Here is a 24,116-nt window from a genome sequence, read left to right on the forward strand (position 1 = left end):
AACAACAAGGATCACCACAGTCCCAATTCAGGCTGGAAGTGGAGACACTGACGTGAAGAAATCTAATGTCATTTATTCAGCTATTTTATTTATTTAATTTGCACCCTGCCTTTCTCTCAATCTGAGATTCACAGTGGCTTTCACAGTGAGTTAGAACAGAAGATTCTACCAAATACAGGGGAGGAGGAGAATTGCATGGAAAAACATTAATTTTAGACAGTTTACGTAAAAAGACTGTTGAAATGATAAAAGATACAGCATACCCCAATAAAAAGACCTTCTGCTCCAAACTGGACATACAAAGGCCTGAGAAATCAGAAAGGCCTTCTCTTTCCATTAGACTGTGAGCAGAGAAAGGGGGCAAACCAACTTCTTACAGCAAGAAATTCCAAAGTTATGGAATAGCCACCGAGATTATTTTCTCTTGAGAATTCACCAGACATGCCTATAATGTTGGTGGTATCAAAAGAAAGCTTTCACTTAAAAGATCCTAAAACGCAGACAGACAAATTTCAGAAAAAAATGATTTTCAGGTAGTCTGGTCCTTAATTTGTGATACTGATGTGAATCACTTGTCTCAATCTGTACCAAAAGTGTTTCCATACTTTTTTGTGCTCAGAATCTGATGCACATCTGTATTTTCCTTCAGCAACTGGACATCCCATTTTTTATCATGATTGTTAGGAATTGTTCCATGTGTGGACAAGGACATTGTGAAGTACATTGAAACAATGGCTGGGTAGCAACCTACCCAGCTGGCATTATAGAGCACAGAAGAAAAAGCCTTTGATACTTGGCTTGCTCATTCACCTGTCATATCTGCCAGCTTTTCTAGTTCATTTGAAGCCTTTGAACCAAAAGCAATGGTATGAATGATAATCTCTTGGCTTTGATTCTTAGAAAGACAAGGGCTAAGGTCCGAACCTTCACCATTTGTCAAAAGTACAATTTCACAGCCTTCTGTACTCGTTAATTTTTGCGAAAATACCTAGATGGAAAAAAAAGACATAGACTTTTAGCAGCAATGGAAAAAATGTAGGAAGCCAGTTGAAACTCAAGTATTAGAAAAACATTTCAACAATGTATTGCATGATGTGGTTTGCACATGAAATAAGGAGGGTGACTTTACCTCAGAACAAGCAGCAAAGTGGATTAGTCTCAATTTCCCCACCTCCCCTCAACGTAGTGGTGAGTTGCAATCCTTTTCTAAGAAAAAGAAGTGGCTCCTCATTTGCCTCCACTGCTCTTACTTTCTCTTTGCCACTGGGTTGCCTCTGTCCATTTCCCTCATTTCGCTGTGAAAACCTCACAACAGCTTCATGGTGAAGCTACATTTCTCCCTCATAAGTGAGTGAAATGAACAGCACAATGTTCATGGTTTTTCCTACCATTCTCTGTGTTTTTAGCCCTGTTTTTAACCATTTTATGTTGTGCGCTGACTTTTATAACAGTTTATTGATGTTATGTTTTTATTGATGCAACATTGTTTTATTGCCGATCTTGTTTTATTGTTTTATTGCTGTTATTGTATTGTTGTCGGGCATGGCCCCATGTAAGCCACTCCGAGTCCCTCTGGGGAGATGGGGCGGGATATAAAAATAAAGTTGTTATTATTAATATTATTATTATTATTATTATTATTATTATTATTATTATTATTACCAGGGGAGGATGAGATGACAGAGGTAACCCATAAGCAGAGAAAAAAAAACGGAAAGTCATGTTTCTCACAAGCCCTCACAAGAGCACAGTGCAGAGCTGGCAGTTTTGCCACCAGATGAGGAGACAAAGAGAAAGGAAAAACGATGGAAGGAAGAACTACCCCCTTCTTTCTCTAAACCAACCAATGCAATGTTAGTCAAATATAACCTGGGGCCCAAGAATCCAACCTACCTAACTAAAAATTTAATACCCCTTAACATTTCATATCCACTCTCCATTACGCCAAACTGAGTCCAACAATCTTCCCAGGCTGCGTTTACATCCTCACTAGATCTATTGGTGGTACTCCCTTTGTCACAGGTTAGTTTGGCAACTTTGGTACATGCAGAAAGGAAATGTGTAAAAGTAAAATACTTGGAGGTTCCGAGTTGGTTGCTTCCGATTGCTACTCTGCATTTGTGCTGCATGTGACCTCCCTCTCTAAGGCTGAGGCTCAAAGCTTCTGCGAGCTGCAGAGGCTGCCCTTCATCAACATACTAAAAGTGAGAGAATCACTACTGCTGGAAACTCACAGGGATATTCTATGGCTCTTTCAGTCAACCTTCATAGAATAGGATGCAATTGCTAGGCTTTAAAATTCCCTTGAGTGCTCTTCCTTGGGTTCACCTATTTTGCAGTAAGGTGGGATGTACACAATGCTTTTGAAAAATCTCCTCCTTCACCTGAAATGCTGCATTCACTCCCTCACATATGTTACAATCTCCAGCAGCTGTGGTTGGAAGATGGCTTGTAAGACCTTCACGTTCTATGTCACTGAAAATCCTTTGCAACCCAGCCTGGATATTTCCTTTGCTATTGAATGTTACAATTCCAACCCAGGATCCTTTTTCAATAATATGGAGAAGAAATAGTTTTGCAGCTTGAATCAGCCGACTAAGGCGATTGTCCTGCATGGGGATGGGGGTGCATAAAAGGAAATTAATCAAATTTAGACAACTCCATAACCAGTATGTATATGCTACATAATTTAACCTATGTTGCAATTTGTGTCAAAAACATGTTGAACACTTTTCCAATATAGTATCTATGTGTCCATTGCTTTACTCATTACATTCTCTCTTGTCTGTTGTCCTCATCAGCCACATTTAAGAATGTAGCTGGTGGCTTCTGTATCAGTATAACTGAGTCATTAGTCTTTGCTAGTTGCTACACTTCAACCTGACACAAACAGAGATATGAGGCCACTTCCCAACATGCTATCTTCCTCCTTTGCAGTGTACACTTTCAAAATAGTGGCTGTTGGTGGCTTCTGTGACAGTAGAGTGGGGCATCTGCTCTATAATTTAGCCACTTGTCCTTCCATCAGTTCAATCCCAGCTGCTGGTGGACAAGACATGACTGAGCTGTGTCTTTCTGGCTGCCCCCCCTTCACTCATATCTACATCTACATCTATATAGAGAGCTTTGGATAGGGAAGGGTTAACACCCTTGTGGTGTTTGTTTTGCTATCTGTGCCCTGTTCAAAAGATTTCACCTCACTTTCTGTCCCTATGACAACTGGATATTGAAAAGTATTAGCTTGTTGTGAAAACAAGGATTGGTAATAATGCTTCAGTGGAGACATCTCTTCTCCATGATAACTCTTTCAGGAGTGAATATCCTTTTTGAGAGGTAGATTTCTCACCCCCATTCTTAACTATGAGTCGGATGTAAGTCAGATGTTTGTTACTCAGGAAAGCACTTTTGATCTGGTTCTTAAACATCAAAAGGCACTTTCAAGGAAATATTATTATCCTGTGTTGCCCCTGAATTCTAGTGGCAAATCCTATAATGGTGGTGAGATCTGGAGCAACTAAAATAGAGGGAAGGAGGCCTAAATAGCCCATGGGCAGATGTTCCCACCTCATCTTAGGGGCTCTTATTTCCTCCTGCCCCACAAAACTTCTGACAATAAGACAGTTTGCCTTTTACTCATAAATGAGGATTGCAAATATTCTAGCTGTTTATTACCAAAGAGCTGGATTATCTATCGCACCCATTTAGTACCGAAGAAACTCTATGAACTTCATGGGGTCACTGTAATGCAAGGGGTGATGTGAAGGCACATGCACACATGAAACATCACTGGGTTGATATCCTTAGAACTAGGAGTTGATGGTGGCTGATATATCTAAACATTACCATGGTGACAATACTATTTGGGAAATAACATTTAGCACATGTTTGGGGAATTTAGCACCTTGAATAGCTTTAAAATTTAGGATAAACCTGAGTGGACTTACTACTTGACTATTGCCTAGAACAATTCTTTTGTACATATCTATCACTGTATCCAGAACAGCATATCCAATCAGATACAGAAGCAGTAGACACAAACAATAGGAGATAAACTTACCTTTCCCATCTGTGCAGAAGCATCGAGTACTAGACACACAATTCTCTCCTGCGTTTTCATCAAATGAATTATGGGGTCAGGAGGAGGAGCACCTAATGGACGTGAACTAGCAAAATCGGCGGAGCCTGAAATCACTTCCCATGTACTTTTGTAGCTGCACATTTTGTTCTGCATGTTTGGTGCCATAAGGTTATGATTACTTTTGTCACAAAACTGAGAAACCTAAATAGGCAATAAGAGTAGGACATGATTGCGGCCTCATTAGGAATTCCTAGTTTAAAAAAACTGTCCCTATTTTATAAAATAATAGTACAAATATGGAAAATCTGTGCCACACAAACAAGCTACAGAGACTCTGTGGATTTTTAGTTTGAAATATGCTATGTCTATGGTCATATAAAAATATAATGAAAAAAATTTGTTCCAGTTTACCTAAAGTTCTGAAATCCCACAAAAAACTACTTCAAAAAGAAAGAGAATTGCATGAGAAGGAATGGGGAAATCTAGAAAGAACAAGAGAAAAAGAAGGCAAACATGATTTAATATCTGTGATTATTAATAAAAACGTCTAGAAAGCTCTGCTTCCAAATTTGCATTAGCTGCACAATTTCATGCTTTAGTCACCTGAAACAATGAAACAAGTTTCCATTTGGCAACAAGTTGGACAATATTTTCTATTTTTGAAGACAGACATTAAACAAATTCCTATAGTAACCCCACAAACAATAGTCATACTTACTGAAGACAGACTTTGCATGAACATTATCGATGCCAGTGAAGTTTGCTTTTTATAGGGAATAAACAGGCATCCAGGCTCATAAAGCTCAGTGTGGCTTTCAATTCTGCATTTTCTGGTTCTGCCTCCAGTAGTTGCGAATATATATTGGCCAGTGATACTAGCTGAGCATCTGAAGAATATTAAAAAATACAGTTACTGTATACAGTCATATATAAGTTGAGGGCATGTTTGAAGATCAAAATTATGGGTTTTGAAATGACACGTGGATAGGTCAAAAGTGGAGAGGAGAAAACATCAATGTTGCCTCCGGGGTCCAGCGGTCCCTGGCAGCTGCTACTATTTCCCTGCACAGTCATTCAAAAAGGCCAGGAATGGCTTCATGATGGAGAAAGTAGAGGGGGGCTCTACGTCTTTTAGATCCTCCCAGGATGAACTAAGGCCCTTTCTACACTGCCATATAACCCAGATTATCAAAACAGATAATCCACATTATCTGCTTTGAACTGGATTATATAGTAATAATAATAGTAGTAATAATAATAATATACTTTTATTTATACCCCGCCACCATTTCCCCAAGGGGACTCGGGGCGGCTCACAGAAGCACTACGAAGTACCACATATAAATAAATAGTAACATAAGCATATAAATAGCAACATAAATTTTAAAACAACAAACACACATAAAATCCCATCTGATAACAGTGTAAAATTCCTAAAATGCAGTAGAACCTGCGAATAACGCTGGCTGTCTACAATAACAGATCAAAGTGCAAAGTGAAGCAATTGGTGGATCTTCGAATCTGGCCATAGATTACAACAGGTCAAAGGCCTGCCTAAAGAGCCATTTTTTTAAACTAGCACAAAAGGCTTGTAGAGAGAGTAGAGGGGGGGCTGTACTTCTTTTAGATCCCCCTAGATGAACTAAATTTTTGCTTTTTGCCATTCTATTCAAAGAGTATAGTTCCTTTTTTCTGTATGTGTGGAGGTACAGTATTCACAGTGACCCATAGATAAGTCACCCCAGGCTTTTTGACTAAATTTCTAGACTTATACATGAGTGTGTATGATAGCTTATTAAAAAGTCAAGAGATGATGACTTTCTAGCATAAATAGAATACTTTTGCTTTTGACAAAAATCCTGATAATATATAATAATAATAATAATAATAATAATAATAATAATAATAACAACTACTTTATTTTTCTACCCTGCCCCATCTCCCCAATGGGGACTCGGAGTGGCTTACATGGGAACCAAGCCCAGAACATACAACAATAAAATGATAATACAATTAATCCAACAGTAAAACATCAATATCAATAAAACCATCATAGTAGTCAACATATAGCATAAAATATTAAAAGCAGGAGAGTAAAACAAGGATCTGGGCCAAGGTGCAAAATATATCAAAATGGGAGAGGTAGTTTCTCAGTAAAGTGCAAAATAGTAGTGGCAGAAAAACCTGTAGTTGAATGGGCAGATAGTTCAACCTAATAATTAGTCGTCGAAGGCCTTTTGGAAGAGCCAGGTTTTTAGGCTCTTCCGGAAGGAGAGGAGGGTAGGGGCCTGCCTGATTTCCCTGGGGAGCAAGTTCCAAAGTCGGGGGGACACGACAGAGAAGGCCCTCTCTCTTGACCCCACCAACCGCAACTACGAAGGTGGTGGAAGCGAGAGGAGGGCCTCACCCGACGAGCGAAGAGAACGTGCAGGTTCATAGGGGGAGATGCGGTCTCTAAGGTAGGTGGGTCCCAAACCGTTTAGGGCTTTGTAGGTGATAACCTGCACCTTGAATTGGGCCCGGAAAGTAAACGGCAGCCAGTGGAGCTCCTTGAACAGAGGCGTAGAATGCGCCCTGTAATTCGCTCCGGTTAGAAGCCTGGCTGCCGAACGTTGTACTAATTGTAATTTCTGGGCCGTTTTCAAAGGCAGCCCCTCGTAGAGCGCATTGCAATAATCCAGTCTAGAGGTAACTAAGGCATGGACCACCATGGTCAGATCAGACTTCTCGAGGTATGGTCGCAGCTGGCGCTCAAGTTTTAGTTGTGCAAAGGCCCTCCCGGCCACGGCCGACACCTGAGCCTCAAGAGTCAGCCTCAAGTCCAGGAGGACCCCCAAGCTGCGGACCTGCGCCTTCAGGGGGAGTGCGACCCCGTCAAGCACAGGTTGCCACCCAATACCCCGATCAGACATACGACTGACCTGGAGGACCTCTTTCTTGTCAGGATTAAGTCTCAGCTTGTTCGCCCTCATCCAGGCCAACACAGCAGCCAGGCACTGGTCTAGAATCCGAGGGGCTTCATTGGATTTTGGTGGAAAAGAGTAGTAGAGTTGGGTGTCATCCGCGTAGAGATGGCACCGTACTCCAAAACTCCGGATGACCTCACCCAGCGGTTTCATGTAGATGTTAACAAGCATGGGGGACAGAATAGAACCTTGCGGGACCCTACAGGTCAAAGGCCAGGGGTCCGAGCAGGTATCCCCCAGCTTCACCAACTGGGAACGGCCCTCCAGGAAGGACTGGAGCCACTGTAGAACAGTACCCCCAAGGCCCATCCCGGAGAGCCATCCCAGAAGGATACCATGGTCGATGGTATCGAAAGCCGCTGAGATGTCCAAGAGAACCAGCAGGGTCACACTCCCCCTGTCTAGTTCCCTGCGGAGGTCATCCACCAAGGCGACCAAAGCCATCTCGGTACTGAAACCAGGCCTGAAGCCAGACTGCGATTGGTCCAGAAAATCCGTATCTTCCAAGAAACCCTGGAGCTGAGAGGCGACCACCCGCTCCAAGATCTTGCCCAAAAATGGAAAGGTTAGAGATTGGTCTGTAATTACGGAGGTCAGGCGAATCCAAAGAGGCCTTCTTCAAAATCAGCCTAACCACAACTTGTTTGAGGCTGGATGGAAATTTGCCCTGCGCCAGAGAAGCATTGATTATCGACACAAACCAACTAACCCCCCCACTGGCCTGTTTTAAAAGCCAAGATGGGCAAGGATCCAGGGCACAGGTGGTCGCCCTCACCTCTCCAAGAATCTTATCCACATCATCAGGCTGCACAAGCTGAAACGAATCCCACAAGATCGAACAGACATATGCCTCGGTTACCTCACCTGGCAATGCATCAAGGCTGGCTTCTAAGTCGGAACGGATCTGAGCGACTTTGTCTGCAAAATGGTGAGCGAACTCGCTACACCGAGTTGCCGAGATGTCAGGTGCCCCCCCATCCCCGGGAGGGTGGAGGAGCTCCCCATCAATCCGAAACAACTCTGAAGATCTGTTAGTTGCAGACTGTAACTGTATAACTGTAAAGATGTAACACAAAAATCGTAGGTGAAGGTTAATGTTGAACTGTTGATCAAATTGTGCAAGAAAATGATTAATCTTCAGTCTAAATATATTTGAAAGAGTTGTTCACAAAGATCTTTGCTGCATTAATGACATTTGGTGATAGTGTAATAAACTCATACTTTTACCCATCGCAAATCCTTTTTTGTTCAAAAACGGAATGTTACACTGAGCACCCTGTGGACTAACTGATTAAACTCTAACATAACCATTTACATTCCATTGCAGCACCTCTTAGAAGCAAAGCAAGTTGGAACTGCTATAATTATTGTCTTTTGCATGTAATGTGAATTATTATACATACAATATACTGATTTTAGTTTGCATTCTAATTCTGAAAATCAAACACATTAATAGTTTCATCTTTTCTACCAATATGTTTTAGCCTTGGTACCAATTTTAGAAAAACCAGTGTGGTGTTGTGGTTTAAGCATTAAACTGTGACTCTGGAGGTCAGTGGTTTTGTCCATGCTTGGCAGAGGGGGCAAAAGCATAACACCCTCTGAACAAATGTGGTCAAGAAAATTGTGTAATAAGTTCACCTTGAAGGCACATGACAACTACCATTTTTTAAATTACTGGCCAAAGCAGTTTGATGACTTAAAAAAAACTATGATGACTCTTCTGAGAGAATTTAAAAAAATTGTTTGGCTTTCTTCCCTTCTTTCTCACCTTGTCCTGCCACTTTCCCCTCTTTTTCAGGTCTCTTTTTAGTCCTCTTGTCCTTCTTTCCCAACTTGTTGCATTCACACTGTCATCTGACTACCTCTCCTTCAAGACAAGGAGCAGGAAGAAAGATGAGATAAAGCAAGGAGAGAGTTGGGGCAGCAAGGCAAGATGGGGAAGAGAAAAAGTGGCAATTGGAGACCCTAACTTCCCATTATAAAATTATTTTTTTCTAAAAATAAAATTATACCAAAACCATAATGGAAAACAACAGATTATCTGGAACATAAATTCTAGTTACTGTGCTGCACTTCTACACTCCTTTGTTGTATCCCATCTTTTTCATTCTAATGTTTGCACAGGAGCCCCAACCTCCAGATGTGGACAAAACCTGAAGTATGAAATTCACAAATGTGTTGCATACAAACCATTGTCTTTGTTCATATCTCTGCTAATGGGTTAGACTTTGTGAATATAACTCAATCCAGCCATTTCTCTTCCTTTGTAATTTCCTTGTTCAAGGATGACACATTGGCCCTCAGCTGTGGCCTTTGAACAGGGTTGCAGCCCTTGAACAAGGAAAGTGGATTCATAGTCAAAAATGCTCTTACAAAAGTAAAAATCAGTTACTGTTAAAGCTGCTCCCACATTTCTTTTCTCTCCATTCCTTCCTGCTTTTTAATACTACAAGGGAATAACATGGCTAATTCTTGTATGGTACCTTGTTGCTTCAATTTTGTTTATTCCAGTAGAATAAAAAGGTGCATCATAACTGTATTCTTCAAAGACACCCCATCTGAGATGAGCCCATTCATGAACTAAGATTCTGCCTGTGAAAAGCCAATAAAAACAAATCTAAGTAGAGCAGCGTTATTGCTGTTACATATTCTCCTGCAACCTCCCTCCAAAGATCTAAATAAGATTGGAAATTAATTTGTACCAGAAACTAAATAGCCATGAGATGACAAACAGTCAGATGCCTCCTTTTACTTTAACGTATGTGCTCTAAGACAATATTGGAAAGCTAATCTATACTTCCATTATTCAAGAGACAGATACATTTCAAAGTAACAGTCAAAATCCTTTAAACTACTAGAATAATGCAAATGTACACAAGTAAAGTTACTCTGGATTCCAGTGCTGTGAAATAGACATCATGTGCCTGTACTCATTGGGCAATTTATTTTATTTCGTGTCAAAAGTATTGTATAAAATATGTTTAAAACTGATAAAATAAAGGAATCACAAGAAGCTAAGTAGTTTTAGACCAATTGGGCAATATAATCAGGGGTAGCCATGTTGGCCATGAAGTAAAATGAAACAAAAGATAAATATAAAAATCCACAAAAGAGTGATACCTTTATTGCCCAACCACAATGTACTTGGAAGCTTTCTAAGCTAGGCTGGCTTCTTTCTCAGGACCAAGATATTAGGGAAATAATGTAGTTATGAGCTAGATATCCCTTTTTGGAGCCCTCTCCTCCTCCACCATCTCCCCTACCACAAGTCCCTCTCAAACCCTCCTGCCACTCTTTTTTCTCTCTTCCCTGCCCTTCATTTTTTTCTCCACCTCCCTATGATGTAACCACCCTTTGGATGGCCTATAATACAAGCCTCAATGGCATTGGCCGAGGGAATCATCCTTTTCATGACAGATCCTCAGATTGGACGGACCAGGTGTCCATTGTAAGGGAACAAGACACACACTCTCTGTGTGCTGAGGGATGTCTCCCCCCCCCCCCTTTCTGGTAGTGCCACAAAGCAGTGGTAGTGGGCAATGGGATTAAGTCGAATATCTGCTTGGAGATCAGTAAACTCAACCCTAGCTTTCAGGAAAATAAAGAGGGGTTCTCTGGTATGTCTCACAGTTAAGATTTTTACTTCTAAAAATTTACAGTTGTTATACGGTGCGGAAGTATGGGGACAGGGTAACACAAAGCAGGTTGAGTGTATCCAGAATAAGTTTGTAAGAGCTCTTTTAGCACTTCTCCCAGGGACATCATCTGCCTTGTTAAGACTTGAATTGGATTTTCCTCACTTAAGGCCAGAATACATATGCTCAATATCTCATATGGGAGGAGACTTTTGGAAATGGAGGATGAGAGTATAACAAAGCAATGCTTGATGGAGCAATATAAGCGGGGAAGCTGGGCTCAATATTGGTTGACCCTGCGCCATCAGTATTTTGATGGATCAACAACAAACATATTGCAGTTGGACAAGGAGGCAATTAAAGATAAAATCTTTGAGATGGATAAATCTGACAACGTGCTGGCTAGTAAACCGCAAGATTTCACTACTTGGTATTCCCTAATAAAGAATGCCCAATATAGCCAACAATATCTTCAAGACTTGACGTTTGTAGTCCTCAGGAAAGCATTTACAGACCTGCGCTTCCAGACAATGCCATCAGGCTGGCAAGAAGTGAAATATAGAGGGATCCTGCTTGCATTTGTGGGTTGGGCAAAGAGAAGATTTAATATATTATCTATTACATAGCCCTTTGTATAATGACCCCAGAAACAATCTCTTGGGAGTCCTTCTGGAAGAAAGTGCAGCATGGTAACTATCAGCAATTATCTGTGACCTGTTGGCAGATTATTCCAAAAATATAACATTAAAGGTTGCCACATTTGCAGTTCCAGCCCAAAAAAATCTGAGCTAAATTTGTAAAGTCCACAGTGGAGGCTAAAAATGGAAATGGAAACAGTTTGGGATAATACAAATCCCCCTCGATGGATTGTCACCTTGACGTGGTGAGAGGGCTTGCGTGTTCCAATGAACCTGTGGGCACAACCACGGGAGTCACGCACTCCCAGGAGTGGTCACAGGGGAGGATCCAGACCAATCGAACCAATCCGAAGACCCAAAGACCTCAACGGCGGAGCAGGCGGAGGATAACATGGTACATGTTACAACGGCTGTGAAGGCAGAAGAAGGCTGCAACAGACTGAGAAGCCACTCTCATTGTGTTAATCACACCACTGCTGGGACCTCAATCTGTGAAGACTGTGTGTTGACCGGCCGTGCACCGACCTCCACCCCTTTAAAAAAAAATCACGCACAGGCGTCTTCCAAGAAATGGAGGACCGTCATCTTCGAACTACGAGGGATCACCTAAGTAAAGTAAGTAAGTAATACAAATCAGATTTTGTTATTGTTATCATGCCTACAGGGATTGTCACTGCTACTGTAATTTAGAAGAGCTAGTTTTTAGAAAAAGTTTTAATGTTTATATTGGAAAGTGTATACTGTACCTTTAAAAATGGTATATTGTTTGATGTCATGGCCTAAGGCTAGTATAATAAACAACTGTTCATAAGTCAAATGGGGCCAGAAAGGAGGAAGAGAGGGGACGCTTTGGGTGACTCCCTCAAGCAAAAGTGGAGGCTAGGGATGGGGGCAGGAGCGTGTGTACGAGGCAGAGGCAGCACAAGCATCCCCTTCATCAACCACTGATGAGGAGAAAGAGGAAGGGAGGTAACAAAAAAAATGGTGTGGTTTGGGGGGAGGAATGAAATGGATTAATAGCATTTCAGTTGAATTTAATGAGGAAATCTAATTGGATATACGAGGAAACTGAGTAACGAATTTGGTCACAAAACAAATTAAACTTGTTTGTCATGGTGTTACCGTACAAGGCTTATGGATATGATGTCTAGCTTTAAAATGTCATTTAACCTTTCTCCAGCCTTAGAGCCACAAGAGCTTTTGGGTTGCAATTCCCATCATTTCCAGTTTGCATGGTGACAAAAAATAAACAAAAAGGATATCAATGTAGGCAGAAGCCTCTTCCCTTTTGTGAGAATGCGGGGAGTGAGACAAGTTTATATGATTTTAAACATTGGAACTTCAAAGTGTGCATTATTGAACAATGGTCAATTATCTCCTTCTCCCAAGCTAGTCAAAAGTGTGATAAAGAGTTGTTAAATGTGCTTGCAACAAGTTTGGATTCACTAGAGACCACACATATGTAACTGATTGCACAACTATTTTCATACTAGTATAGCGGTAAATACGATCCCTGGGGAAGGCAATGGCAAACCACCCCAGTATTCTTGCCATGAAAACTACGTGGATCAGCACAATCAGAGAAATGTCAGTATACCATCGGAAGATAGGACTCCCAGGTCGGAAGATGGTCAAAATGCTACTGGGGAGGAGCAGAGGACTAGTCCAAGTAGCCCCAGATGTGATGACGCAGTTAGCTCAAAGCCGGAGGGAAGGCTAACGGCCGACGGTGCTGGAGGTGAAGGACAAATCTGATGTTCTAGAGATCAACACACTATAGGAACCTGGAATGTAAGATCTATGAGCCAGGGCAAACTGGACATGGTTATCGGTGAGATGTCAAGATTAAAGATAGACATTCTGGGAGTCAGTGAACTGAAATGGACTGGAATGGGCCACTTCACAAAAGATGACCACTAAATCTACTACTGCGGACAAGAGGAACAGCGAAGAAATGGAGTAGCCTTCATAGTTAATAATAAAGTTGTGAAAGCAGTGATTGGATACAACCCAAAAAATGATAGAATGATCTCAATTCGAGTTCAAGGCAAGCCGTTTAACATCACAGTGATCCAAATATACGCCCCAACCACAGCTGCTGAAGAAGCAGAATTAGATCAGTTCTATGAGGATCTGCAGCACCTACTGGATAACACACCAAAAAGAGACATTATTCTCATTACAGGAGATTGGAATGCTAAGGTGGGCAGTCAAATTATAACTGGGATCACAGGCAAGCATGGTCTGGGACAACCAAATGAAGCAGGACGTAGGCTGATAGAATTTTGCCAGGAAAACTCTCTGTGCATAACAAACACTCTCTTCCAACAACCTAAAAGACGGCTTTACACATGGACTTCACCAGATGGTCAACACCGAAATCAGATTGACTACATCCTCTGCAGCCAAAGGTGGTGGACATCCATCCAGTCGGTGAAAACAAGACCTGGAGCTGACTGTAGTTCAGACCACGAACTTCTTATTGCAAAATTTAGAATCAGACTAAAGAGAATGGGGAAAATACACAGACCAATTACATATGATCTCACAAATATTCCTAATGAATATGCAGTGGAAGTGAAGAATAGATTTCAGGGACTAGACTTGATAAATAGAGTCCCAGAAGAACTATGGACAGAAGTCCACAACATTGTTCAGGAGGCAGCAACAAAGTACGTTCCAAAGAAAAAGAAAACCAAGAAGGCAAAATGGTTGTCTGGAAGTAGCTCAAGAAAGAAGGAAGGCGAAAGGAAACAGCGATAGGGGATTGTGCAATTAAATGCACAATTCCAGAGGTTAGCCAGGAGAGACAAGGAACTATTTTTAAACAAGCAATGCATGGAAGTGGAAGAAGACAACAGAATAGGAAGGACAAGAGACCTCTTCCAGAAAATCAGAAACATCGGAGGCAAATTTCAGGCAAAAATGGGCATGATCAAAAACAAAGATGGCAAAGACCTAACAGAAGCTGAAGAGATCAAGAAAAGGTGGCGAGAATATACAGAAGATCTGTATAGGAGGGATAAAAATATAGAAGATAGCTTTGATGGTGTGGTGAATGAACTAGAACCAGACATCCTGAGGAGTGAGGTTGAATGGGCCTTAAGAAGCACCGCTAACAACAAGGCAGCAGGAGACGATGGGATACCAGCTGAACTGTTAAAAATCTGGAAAGATGATGCTGTCAAGGTGATGCATGCCATATGCCAGCAAATATGGAAAACACAAGAATGGCCATCAGATTGGAAAAAATCAATTTACATCCCCATACCAAAAAAGGGAAATGCTAAAAAATGTTCAAACTTCCATACAGTTGCACTTATTTCCCATGCCAGTAAGGTAATGCTCAAGATCCTACAAGGCAGACTTCAGCAATACATGTAGCGAGAGCTGCCAGATGTCCAAGCTGGGTTCAGAAAAGGCAGAGGAACCAGAGACCAAATTGCCAATATCCGCTGGATAATGGAGGAAGCCAGGGAGTTTCAGAAAAACATCTACTTCTGCTTTATTGACTACTCTAAAGCCTTTGACTGTGTGGACCATAACAAACTGTGGCATGTACTTGGTGGTATGGGGATACCAAGTCACCTTGTCTGTCTCTTGAGAAATCTGTATAAAGACCAAGTAGCCACAGTAAGAACAGACCACGGAACAACAGACTGGTTCAAGATTGGGAAAGGAGTGCGGCAGGGCTGTATACTATCGCCCTACCTATTCAACTTGTACGCAGAACACATCATGCGACGTGCTGGTCTTGACAAATCCAAGGCTGGAGTTAAAATTTCTGGAAGAAACATTAAGGTATGCAGATTATACCATTCTGATGGCTCAAAGTGAGGAAGAGCTGAGGAGCCTTATCACCAAGGTGAAAGAAGAAAGTGCAAAAACCGGGCTGCAGTTAAACATCAAGAAAACCAAAATCATGGCAACCAGACCGATTGACAACTGGCAAACAGAAGGAGAAAACGTGGAGGCAGTGACAGACTTTATATTTCTAGGTGCAAAGATCACTGCAGATGCAGACTGCAGCCAGGAAATCAGAAGACGTCTACTTCTTGGGAGGAGAGCAATGCCAACCTCGATAAAATACTGAAAAGCAGAGACACCACACTGGCAATGAAGGTCCGCATAGTGAAAGCAATGGTATTCCCCATAGTAACCTATGGATGCGAGACCTGGACCATAAGGAAGGCTGAGCAAAAGAAGATAGACGCTTTTGAACTTTGGTGATGGAGGAAAATCCTGAGAGTGCCTTGGACTGCAAGAAGATCCAACCAGTCCATCCTCCAGGAAATAATGCCCGACTGCTCACTGGAGGGAAGGATATTAGAGGCAAAGTTGAAGTATTTTGGCCACATCATGAGAAGACAGGAAAGCTTGGAGAAGATCACGATGCTGGGGAAAATGGAAGGAAAAAGGAAGAGAGGACGACCAAGGGCGAGATGGATGGACGGTATCCTTGAAGTGACTGGCTCGACCTCGAAGGAACTGGGGACGGTGACAGCCAACAGAGAGCTCTGGCGTGGACTGGTCCATGAGGTCACGAAGAGTCGAAAACGACTGAACAAGTGAGACGACGACGATAGCGGTCCAACAGGATTCTAAACAACATATATATATATATATAGTCAAGGAAAGCAAAGGGAAGTGTTTGATGACTTTAGATTAAGATGTGCCATGGAAAAGGCAGAAAACTACATGGACGCATTCTGTTTTTATCACAATAGTGACCTCATCATATTAATCAGGCCATCCCGCTTTGCCTGGCATCCAGAAGGATAGACAAAGCAGAGGGCCAAATCTGTCTCCGCACAGACAGCTCCCCCTCAAGCGATGCTTTCCATATCACAAGAGGAAAACGTTGTCATTGTGGAGAGGCCCCATGCTAGTTCCAATGGAGCTCCATTGGAGCCAGCAGAACAAGGGAAGCCTCCCATGTTGAAAGTGAAGTGTCCAACGATGCTTCCACTTCAGTTGGAGGAGAGGCTTCAATAGGAAGCTCCTCTGTTTCATCTGATAGGCGGCATGCCCATCCAACTTTCAGCTGGAGTGGAAGCGTTGTAAGACACAATTCTGTCTATCAATATCATGCTGAAACACCTTGCTCCTAGCACATCATGTGCGCAATGATAGGTGTGGCCAAATCATTGCCTGGCAATGATTGTTGTTGTTGATGATGATGATGATGATTATTATTATTATTATTATTATTATTTATTTATTATTTATATATATTATTATTTACCACTTGCAAATGTATTGAAGAATCAAATTATGGAATATTGCTAGTCCATGCTACATTTAGTATCCTTTAGAGAAAGGACAGAATGTAAGATGAAATTTGTTTTCATGGCTTTCCTAATTCTGTGATTTTTTTTTGAAACCTTGACTATAAGCCAGCATTTGAGCTTGAATTAAGAGATACTACCTCGTGACCCATAGATGTTGACCAAAGAGTCATTTGTCAGGAAGTTAGAGGTGAAATGAATGTAGCGTCCCTTTTTGCCACACCCTCCATATTGCGAAGTGTAAGGTTCATCTCCATATTTCACAAAAGGTTCTGCCACTATGATATCAGCCTAAAACAAAATAGGACCCATTTTAGAGAACACCATCACAAATAGATGTATAAGTAGCAGATGCCAAAGATGAGGAGGATGAAGACAATGATAACTATGAATACTTGTTTAGAATAATGTGTTCAGTTTATATCCAAATAAGAATCACAATGTTTGAACTTAAGACAAGTCTTGCAAAATCAGGTTAAGAGTAAATAAGTCAGCATCTAGTTTTCTTTCTTTTCTTTTTTTAAAAAAAAGTTATTAAAAAGCTTTTAAAAGTTACATAAACAATAAACTGACTCATGACATTAAATTTGAAAAGGGAATATGGAAACAAACTTATTTTTAAAACGTATGGGTTTTTTTCGTGTCAGGGACAACTTGAGAAACTGCAAGTCGCTTCTGGTGCGAGAAAATTGGCTGTCTGCAAGGACATTGCCCAGTGGACACCCGGATGTTTTTTGAGATTTTACCATCCTGTGGGAGGCTCCTTTCATATTCCCGTATGGGAAGCTGGAGCTGACATATGGGAGCTGACCCTGCTCCCTGGATCCAAACCGCCGACCTCTCAGTCAGCAGTCCTGCCAGCACAAGGGTTTAACCCATTGTGCCACCGGGAGCTCCAACATATGGGGTAAATTTATTGAGTTTATATCCACTGAAGGAAAGGGGAGTAAACCTGACACAGAAACAATTACATTTTGGATTTAAAGAATGAGATGAGTTGGTCCAGGTGGAGGAGGTACAAGAAAAGTGTAAGGGATAAGGGAAAGGGAGGAATAAAACAAAATGTACTTAAGTGGATGGAAGATTGTAACAGAATTATAAGCATAGTATGTCTTAAGCGGGGAAAGTTCTAAACTAGATAAGAAGCATTTAATTATTATGTTTATTGTTATTTTAGATTATCAACTATGTAAAATATTAACATTCTTAATAATTTTATGTATAAGCTGGATTAAGACATCAACAATTCCTCTTTTCTTTTTTTTAAAAAATACAATGTACTTTCCTGACTTAGGTACCGTTCTCAAAATGGTTGATTGTATATGCTGTTGGAAATAAATTAATTTAAATTTTAAAGTTACATGAAAAGTCAAAAATGAATCAAAAAAGAAATATAGAGTAAAAACGCAAAAAAAAAAAAAAAAAAAGGGGGGGGGGGGGGAGAACAAGTAGATGACCTCAGATCCATCATCACTTAAAACTAGTCAAAGCAAAACTAGTAAATAAACTTCTTGTTTCCAAGATACTTTTTGGACAAGTGTAAATACAATTTGAAACCTACCAGTACTTCCCTATTTTACCTTAGTAACTGATCTTTAGAGGCATATGGACCCTGTGTAAACCTGGAAGTTATCTTTTGTTGTTTTGGCTTCAAAGATGCCTATTATCAATACTCTATTCATTGATCTGATGAATCCTTCTTTAAAGCTATTATCACATCCATAAGAACATTATATTGTTCACAAACCAATTCTCTCTATACTTACTATAAAGAAAGTCCCCCTGCAATCAAAATATTATAATGCTATCTAGAATTCTTATTTTATTCTGCCATTCTCCAATATAGGGACAACAATAATGGGGCAAACATTGCATATAGATTTGAAAGGATTTCCACTTACATTCGCGTAAGATTCTCTGGATGCCCGTTTATATTCAGGTTTTGATGCCCATGTTAGAGGTATTACAATTTTTACAGTCCTGAAATAAAACCTCCGTTGTGAAGCAAGGAAGAGATAAGACGAAGCCTCTTTCAACATATCCTAACAAGAACAGACGGGGGGGGGGGGGGGGGGAGGGAGGTTGTAGAGTGAGTCACATCTTTGCATCTCATCCTTCTAGTAGATCCCTTATAACTTTGACAACACAAAAAATTACACAAAGCTGCTCCTGATATCAAGAAAATTGGTGGGAAGAAACCATTTCTGATAGTTGAGCTACCACCCCATCTATACTAACCATTTAATGCAGTTTCACCCGCGTGTATTAAGGGCTCTATTTTGTGGAGGGTTTGTTCAAACTGCATTAAATGGTCAGTATAGATGGGGCCTCTGTTACCACACTTACACCCATCCTCAAAATCCTCATGCTCTGTGGCCAAAGATCAGTCAACAACTTGTAGAAAATAAGAGGAGAGCAAAGAAGTGGCAAGAAAGTGTGGCAAGAGAAATGGAATAAATTGCCTTGGGACATGGCTGGCTGACAAAAGAGTGCACAGAATATTATTTTGCTGCAGCTTTGTGTTGCAGGCCCTACTTATGGCTTTAGGTGACTGTGGGCACTTCCACAGATTCCTATATCCCAGAATATCAAGGCAGAAAATCCCACATTATCTGTGGACTCAGATAACCCAGTTCAAAGCAGATATTGTGGGATTTTCTGCCTTGATATTCTGGGACATGGGGTTGTGTGGAAGGGCCCTGTGAGAGGATTTACAGTAACAGCCCAAAACACACATCTGTGGTGACTGAACTTGTGATGATGATGATGATGATTATTATTATTATTATTGCCCCCCTCACCTTGTGGTTCCAGTTAGCTAAAGGGCCCTTCCACACAACCACATAATCCAGAATATCAAGGCAGAAAATCCCACAATATCTGCTTTGAACTGGGTTATCTGAGCCCACACTGCCATCTATTCCCATTCAAAGCAGAACATGTTGGATTTTATTCAGCTGTGTGGAAGGGCCCAAAGTCACCAGTGGCTACTCTGCTACAAGTCAAGACATCAACAAAATGTAGTGAAATTACCTTTATGCTGTTAATGATTTTGGCATTTTCCGCTATTTTAGGGTGAATTCCAATCACAACATCTTCATATCCACCATTGTGGAGCTTTACAAGGCTCCCCTTCACGTCAAGGAGCAGCAGCAAGGCCACGAAAAGGTCCCACCATTTCCGCTCCATCTTTGCTTGTGCCAGGCTGTGTCTTGGGCAGAAGTGGTGTCGTAGAGGGGTAACGTGGGTGTAAACACGTACAAAGAGACACCCTCAGTTACGTTTAATCAGTGTTTCACAACAGACTTTGTTCCATCAACACAGTTCAGGCACTTGCTCCTGTCACAAATACACCTGTCACCATTCCTTAAGAATATCTCTTAGGAAAATGAAGATAAAACCTCCGCCTCCCTTGGCTTCCTCTGCTGGGTGCTTTGGAGCGGCCCTGAGGCAGACTTGTGGCCGGCCTTGCTTTCTATCTCCATGAGGCTGATGCTGAATCTGGCCTGTGGTTTGCCCCCAATCTCTATGCTGCTGAGGGGAGGCCGGCCGTGGGGGACCGGGGCATGGGTAGGCCTTGCAGGCTCTGCAGCCCCTGCTCGCCCTCCTACTGGGAGGAGTGTGGGGAGCCTCAGGCCTTGCAGGCCTCACTAGGCCCCTCCTAGGCCTGCTGTCTTCACAGTGGGCCACATGGGAAGGGCGAGAGAGAGAGGCCCCTGTCCTGCCTCAGGTTCCCAGCCTGAGAATTTCTCCAAAAAGGCTTCTAGGAATATATACCTAGGGTTCATCTATACCAGGCATGGGCAAACTTTGCCCCTCCAGGTGTTTGGACTTCAACTCCCACAATAAATCTACAACTCCTACACTTCCATAGTAATGATCCTGGGCAGTTCAAGTAATGGGTAGTTGTGCATTTTCCGGGCTGTATGGCCATTGTCCAGAAGCATTCTCTCTTGACATTTCACCCACATCTATGGCGGGCATCCTCAACTACTACTACTGCTACATCACACAGTCCTAAACACTTGGGAAGTGTTCGACTTGTGATTTTGTGATACAAAATCCAGCATATATATCCCATTTGCTGTGTCATACTATGTCTTTGTGTCAATAAATAATAATAACTATTTTTGTACCCTGCCTCCATCTCCCCGAAGGGACTTGGGGTGGCTATCATGGGGCCAAGCCCAGATAATTACAACAAACTGAAATAAAATTAATACATAATACACATCATCAGCAGATAAAATACGTCAAGATAAAAACAATTATACACAGAAATATAGTAAAATACTAAAATAGTAACAATAGCATAATAAAAAATTATTTAAAACCAGAACAAGAACAAGAAAACTTAAGGAAGGGAGGTTTATATATCTGTGTAAGGTCCAGGATGGGAGAAAGAACTCTTGTCTGTTGGAGGCCAGTGTGAATGTTGTAATTAATCACCTTCATTAGCATTAATGGCCATGCCAGCTTCATTCCTGCCTGGGGGGATCCTTTTTGGGTGAGAAGGGCAGAATATAAATATTATAATAAATAAATAAATAAATTTGTTCTGAGCTGTTAGCTGCCCCTGATTTATTTATTTATTTATTTATTCATTTCTATCCTGCCCTTCTCACCCGAAGGGACTCAGGGCGGCTTACAAAACTGGCAGAATTTGATGCCAATATACAACAATACAAAAGAATAAAACATAAGCAATATTCATGTCTGTATTCCTCTGTTTTCAGAGTGTTGTTCTTTATTTACTGTTCTGATTCCCCCAGGCAGGAATGAAGTTTGCAAGGCCATTAATGCTAATCAAGGTGATTAATAATTGCAACATTCACACTGGCCTCCAACAGACAAGAGTTCTTTCTCCCACCCTGGACCTTCCACAGATATATGCTGTTTTCCAATATACCTCACAATTTCTGAGGATGTCTGCCATTGATGTGGGCGAAACGTCAGGAGAAAATGCTTCTGGAACATGGCCATACAGCCTGGAAAATGCACAACCCAATGATTCCGGCCATGAAAGCCTTCGACAACACAGTTCAAGTAGTGTCAAACGGCATTAATTCTGCACTTAATCTTCTAGGACTATACACCTAGGGTATATAATTAACGCAGTTAGTTACCATGGCTCGATGGTATTAAATTACGGGAGTTTGGTGAGACCTCAGCATCCGCTAGCAGAGGTTAAAGAAATTGTAAAACTACAACTCCCACGATTCCATGGTATTGATGCAGGGCAGTTCAAGTGGTGTCAAACTACATTAATTCTGCACTCTTCTTCAGCATTTGTCCAGATCAAAGCTTTTCCAACTGTGTTTCATGATGTCTTAGTGTGTTGGCTGCAGTGTGTCACATTAATGTCCGTTATTATATTAGAAATCACATTAAAATACTGTATGAATGGAAGGTTTGCATGAGATATATTGTGTCCCCATATATACGGTCATTACAATTTACATGTGGGCCCATATATCTTTTAAAGGGTTGGCTTAACCTCCGGTTTGCTAAAAGAACTGAATTACTGTGTTGTGAAATGATGCATGCCTAAAAAGTGTATCACTAACATGAAATATTTGGAAAGCTCTGGTCTAGATAATGGAATAAGATTACCTCAGATATGCATTATATGTAGCTCGGTCATATCTATGAAATTTGTAGGCCACATGTATTGTAGGAGTGTGGGAAAGCATGACACTTTTAATACTACATTTCTTTCATTCTTAGACACACTTTTCCCCATACAGACATCCCTAATAACTGGTGCAATTTAGGCGTCTTCTACACTTCCATATAATCCAGATTATCAAATCAGATAATTCATTATCTGCTTTGCACTGGATTATATGAGTTTACACTGCTATATAATCCAGTTCAAAGCAAATAATCTGGATTTTATATGGCAGTGTAGATGGGGCCTTAGAATCACAAGGGCTATATATAAATATACCCTTTCCCCTGTTGGTGGTACTGCATTTTGTGTGTGCCTTACAATTGATGGTGTCTTAGAATGGAAGAAATACGGTATTACTAGAGTGGAGAAATTGTAACTGTCTCACACTGATATACTACCGTAAATAAAGGTAAAGGTAAAGGTGAGCTGTTTTGAGTTGTTAGGACAGAAAAAGCCAGAATCTCCAGATGGGAAAGAGCAGAGCTCCAATGAAATTATAATTCCTGGCTTCGACAGCCGGCAGAGGAGTGTGGAGGAGTGCCAGAGTCCAGATAAACCGAACTTTTAACTTTTAACATTGTTTTCAGAACGTTTTAAGAATTTTTAAAAAGTTTTTTTAAAGAATGGTTTATACAAGGAATAACTACAGGGAGAAAGCCTTACCTTTGCACAGCTCAATACAAACACTTGCAGCTAAGAAGCCACAGCTTGCCAAGGTAGATGGGGAGAGAGAGAACTTTGTCAAAGGAGGCGAAACAAAAAACCACAAGTACTCAGCCAAGACAATCTAGGAACTACAAACGAGGCCTAAAGAAATAATTTGCACTCATCCCACCCTCAAACCCCACTGCAATGGGTAGGAGAAAAAGTAAAAAAAAAAAAAAGTACCCCGAAGCTAAGAAATAGTGCCATTAGACAAGGCAAACTGGACAGCTCCAGACCAACAAATCCAGGGTACCAAAAGATCAACAACATGGCAACACAAACCCACTGGATTAACCAGGAAATCAATATTTTTTAAACAGGTTCCTATCCAAAAGGTCCCCGATGACACAATGTCAGCAGAGCCACAGGGCTCGGGCTGTGGCGCAGCCTGGAGAGCAAGCCAGCTGTAACCAGCTGCAATGAATCACTCTGACCAGAAGGTCATGAGTTCGAGGCCCGCTTGGAGCCTATGTTTGTTTTGTCTTTGTTCTATGTTAAAAGGCATTGAATGTTTGCCTATATGTGTAATGTGATCTGCCCTGAGTCCCCTTCGGGACCTCATAGAAAGGTTGGAGGTGCTAAGTTGTCTTTTGAAGAAAATTAATATAAAATGCCAGTACTCAAATGAAGAAGGTCTTAAGGAAACAATTGAGCAGCAGAGAGCAGTTCCAGATAGCACAAACTGGCTAGAGATGAGATTTTTATATCCTGAGGAGAAAGATGAGACCATCACTAAACACTTCCCACTGTCCCTGAATATCAATATTATGAAAACCCAAACTACTAACCCCTGTGTTTACACTGAAAATTCCTTTATCATACATTCAGGCGAAACATCCCTAGATAGTGAAGTAATGGGCAAGGGGTCAAGCGTGGAAATAGCTTGAAAGCTACACAGCCACACGGGGTCCCAGGAGACCTCCCATCCAAAGATCATCCCCTGGAATGAATGACATGAAGATCCTGTCGTGGAATGTGGCTGGGGAGGGGGTAAATTCAAATGCAGAAATGGTTAATTTTCTTAATAACTTTGACTTAATAGCTCTGCAAGAATCATGGGAGGTTGACGGGGTGATCAGTTACAGCTACCTGGCTATGACATTTGGTATAATAACGCCCAAAAATCAAA

At 41.3% G+C, this 24,116-nt stretch overlaps 1 protein-coding gene across 8 annotated transcripts in view; it reads right to left on the reverse strand.

Annotated features, from left to right (window-relative positions):
* The window catches only part of LOC100557949 (calcium-activated chloride channel regulator 1-like), a 41,301-nt gene extending 20,684 nt beyond the window's left edge, over positions 1-20,617 (reverse strand). For 4 of the 8 annotated variants that reach the window (XR_010005349.1, XR_010005348.1, XR_010005347.1 and 1 more), the window contains exons 1-8: positions 19,642-20,616; positions 18,510-18,650; positions 16,749-16,899; positions 9,531-9,639; positions 4,797-4,965; positions 4,058-4,279; positions 2,385-2,609; positions 811-988 (exon numbers count right to left, since the gene is read on the reverse strand). Coding sequence is in view for 3 of the 8 variants with exons in the window: in XM_062978059.1 (XP_062834129.1) it covers positions 811-988; positions 2,385-2,609; positions 4,058-4,279; positions 4,797-4,965; positions 9,531-9,639; positions 16,749-16,899; positions 18,510-18,650; positions 19,642-19,797 (1,351 nt within the window). In the remaining 5 variants the exon portion in view is untranslated. Of the gene's footprint in view, positions 1-810; positions 989-2,384; positions 2,610-4,057; positions 4,280-4,796; positions 4,966-9,530; positions 9,640-16,748; positions 16,900-18,509; positions 18,651-19,641 lie in introns of all 8 variants that reach the window. The other 4 variants (XR_010005345.1, XM_016992989.2, XM_062978059.1 and 1 more) reach the window with 3 other exon arrangements.
* Positions 20,618-24,116: the final 3,499 nt, after the last annotated feature.

Source organism: Anolis carolinensis, chromosome 4 (assembly GCF_035594765.1).
Source record: "Anolis carolinensis isolate JA03-04 chromosome 4, rAnoCar3.1.pri, whole genome shotgun sequence".
Taxonomy (NCBI): Eukaryota; Metazoa; Chordata; class Lepidosauria; order Squamata; family Dactyloidae; genus Anolis; species Anolis carolinensis.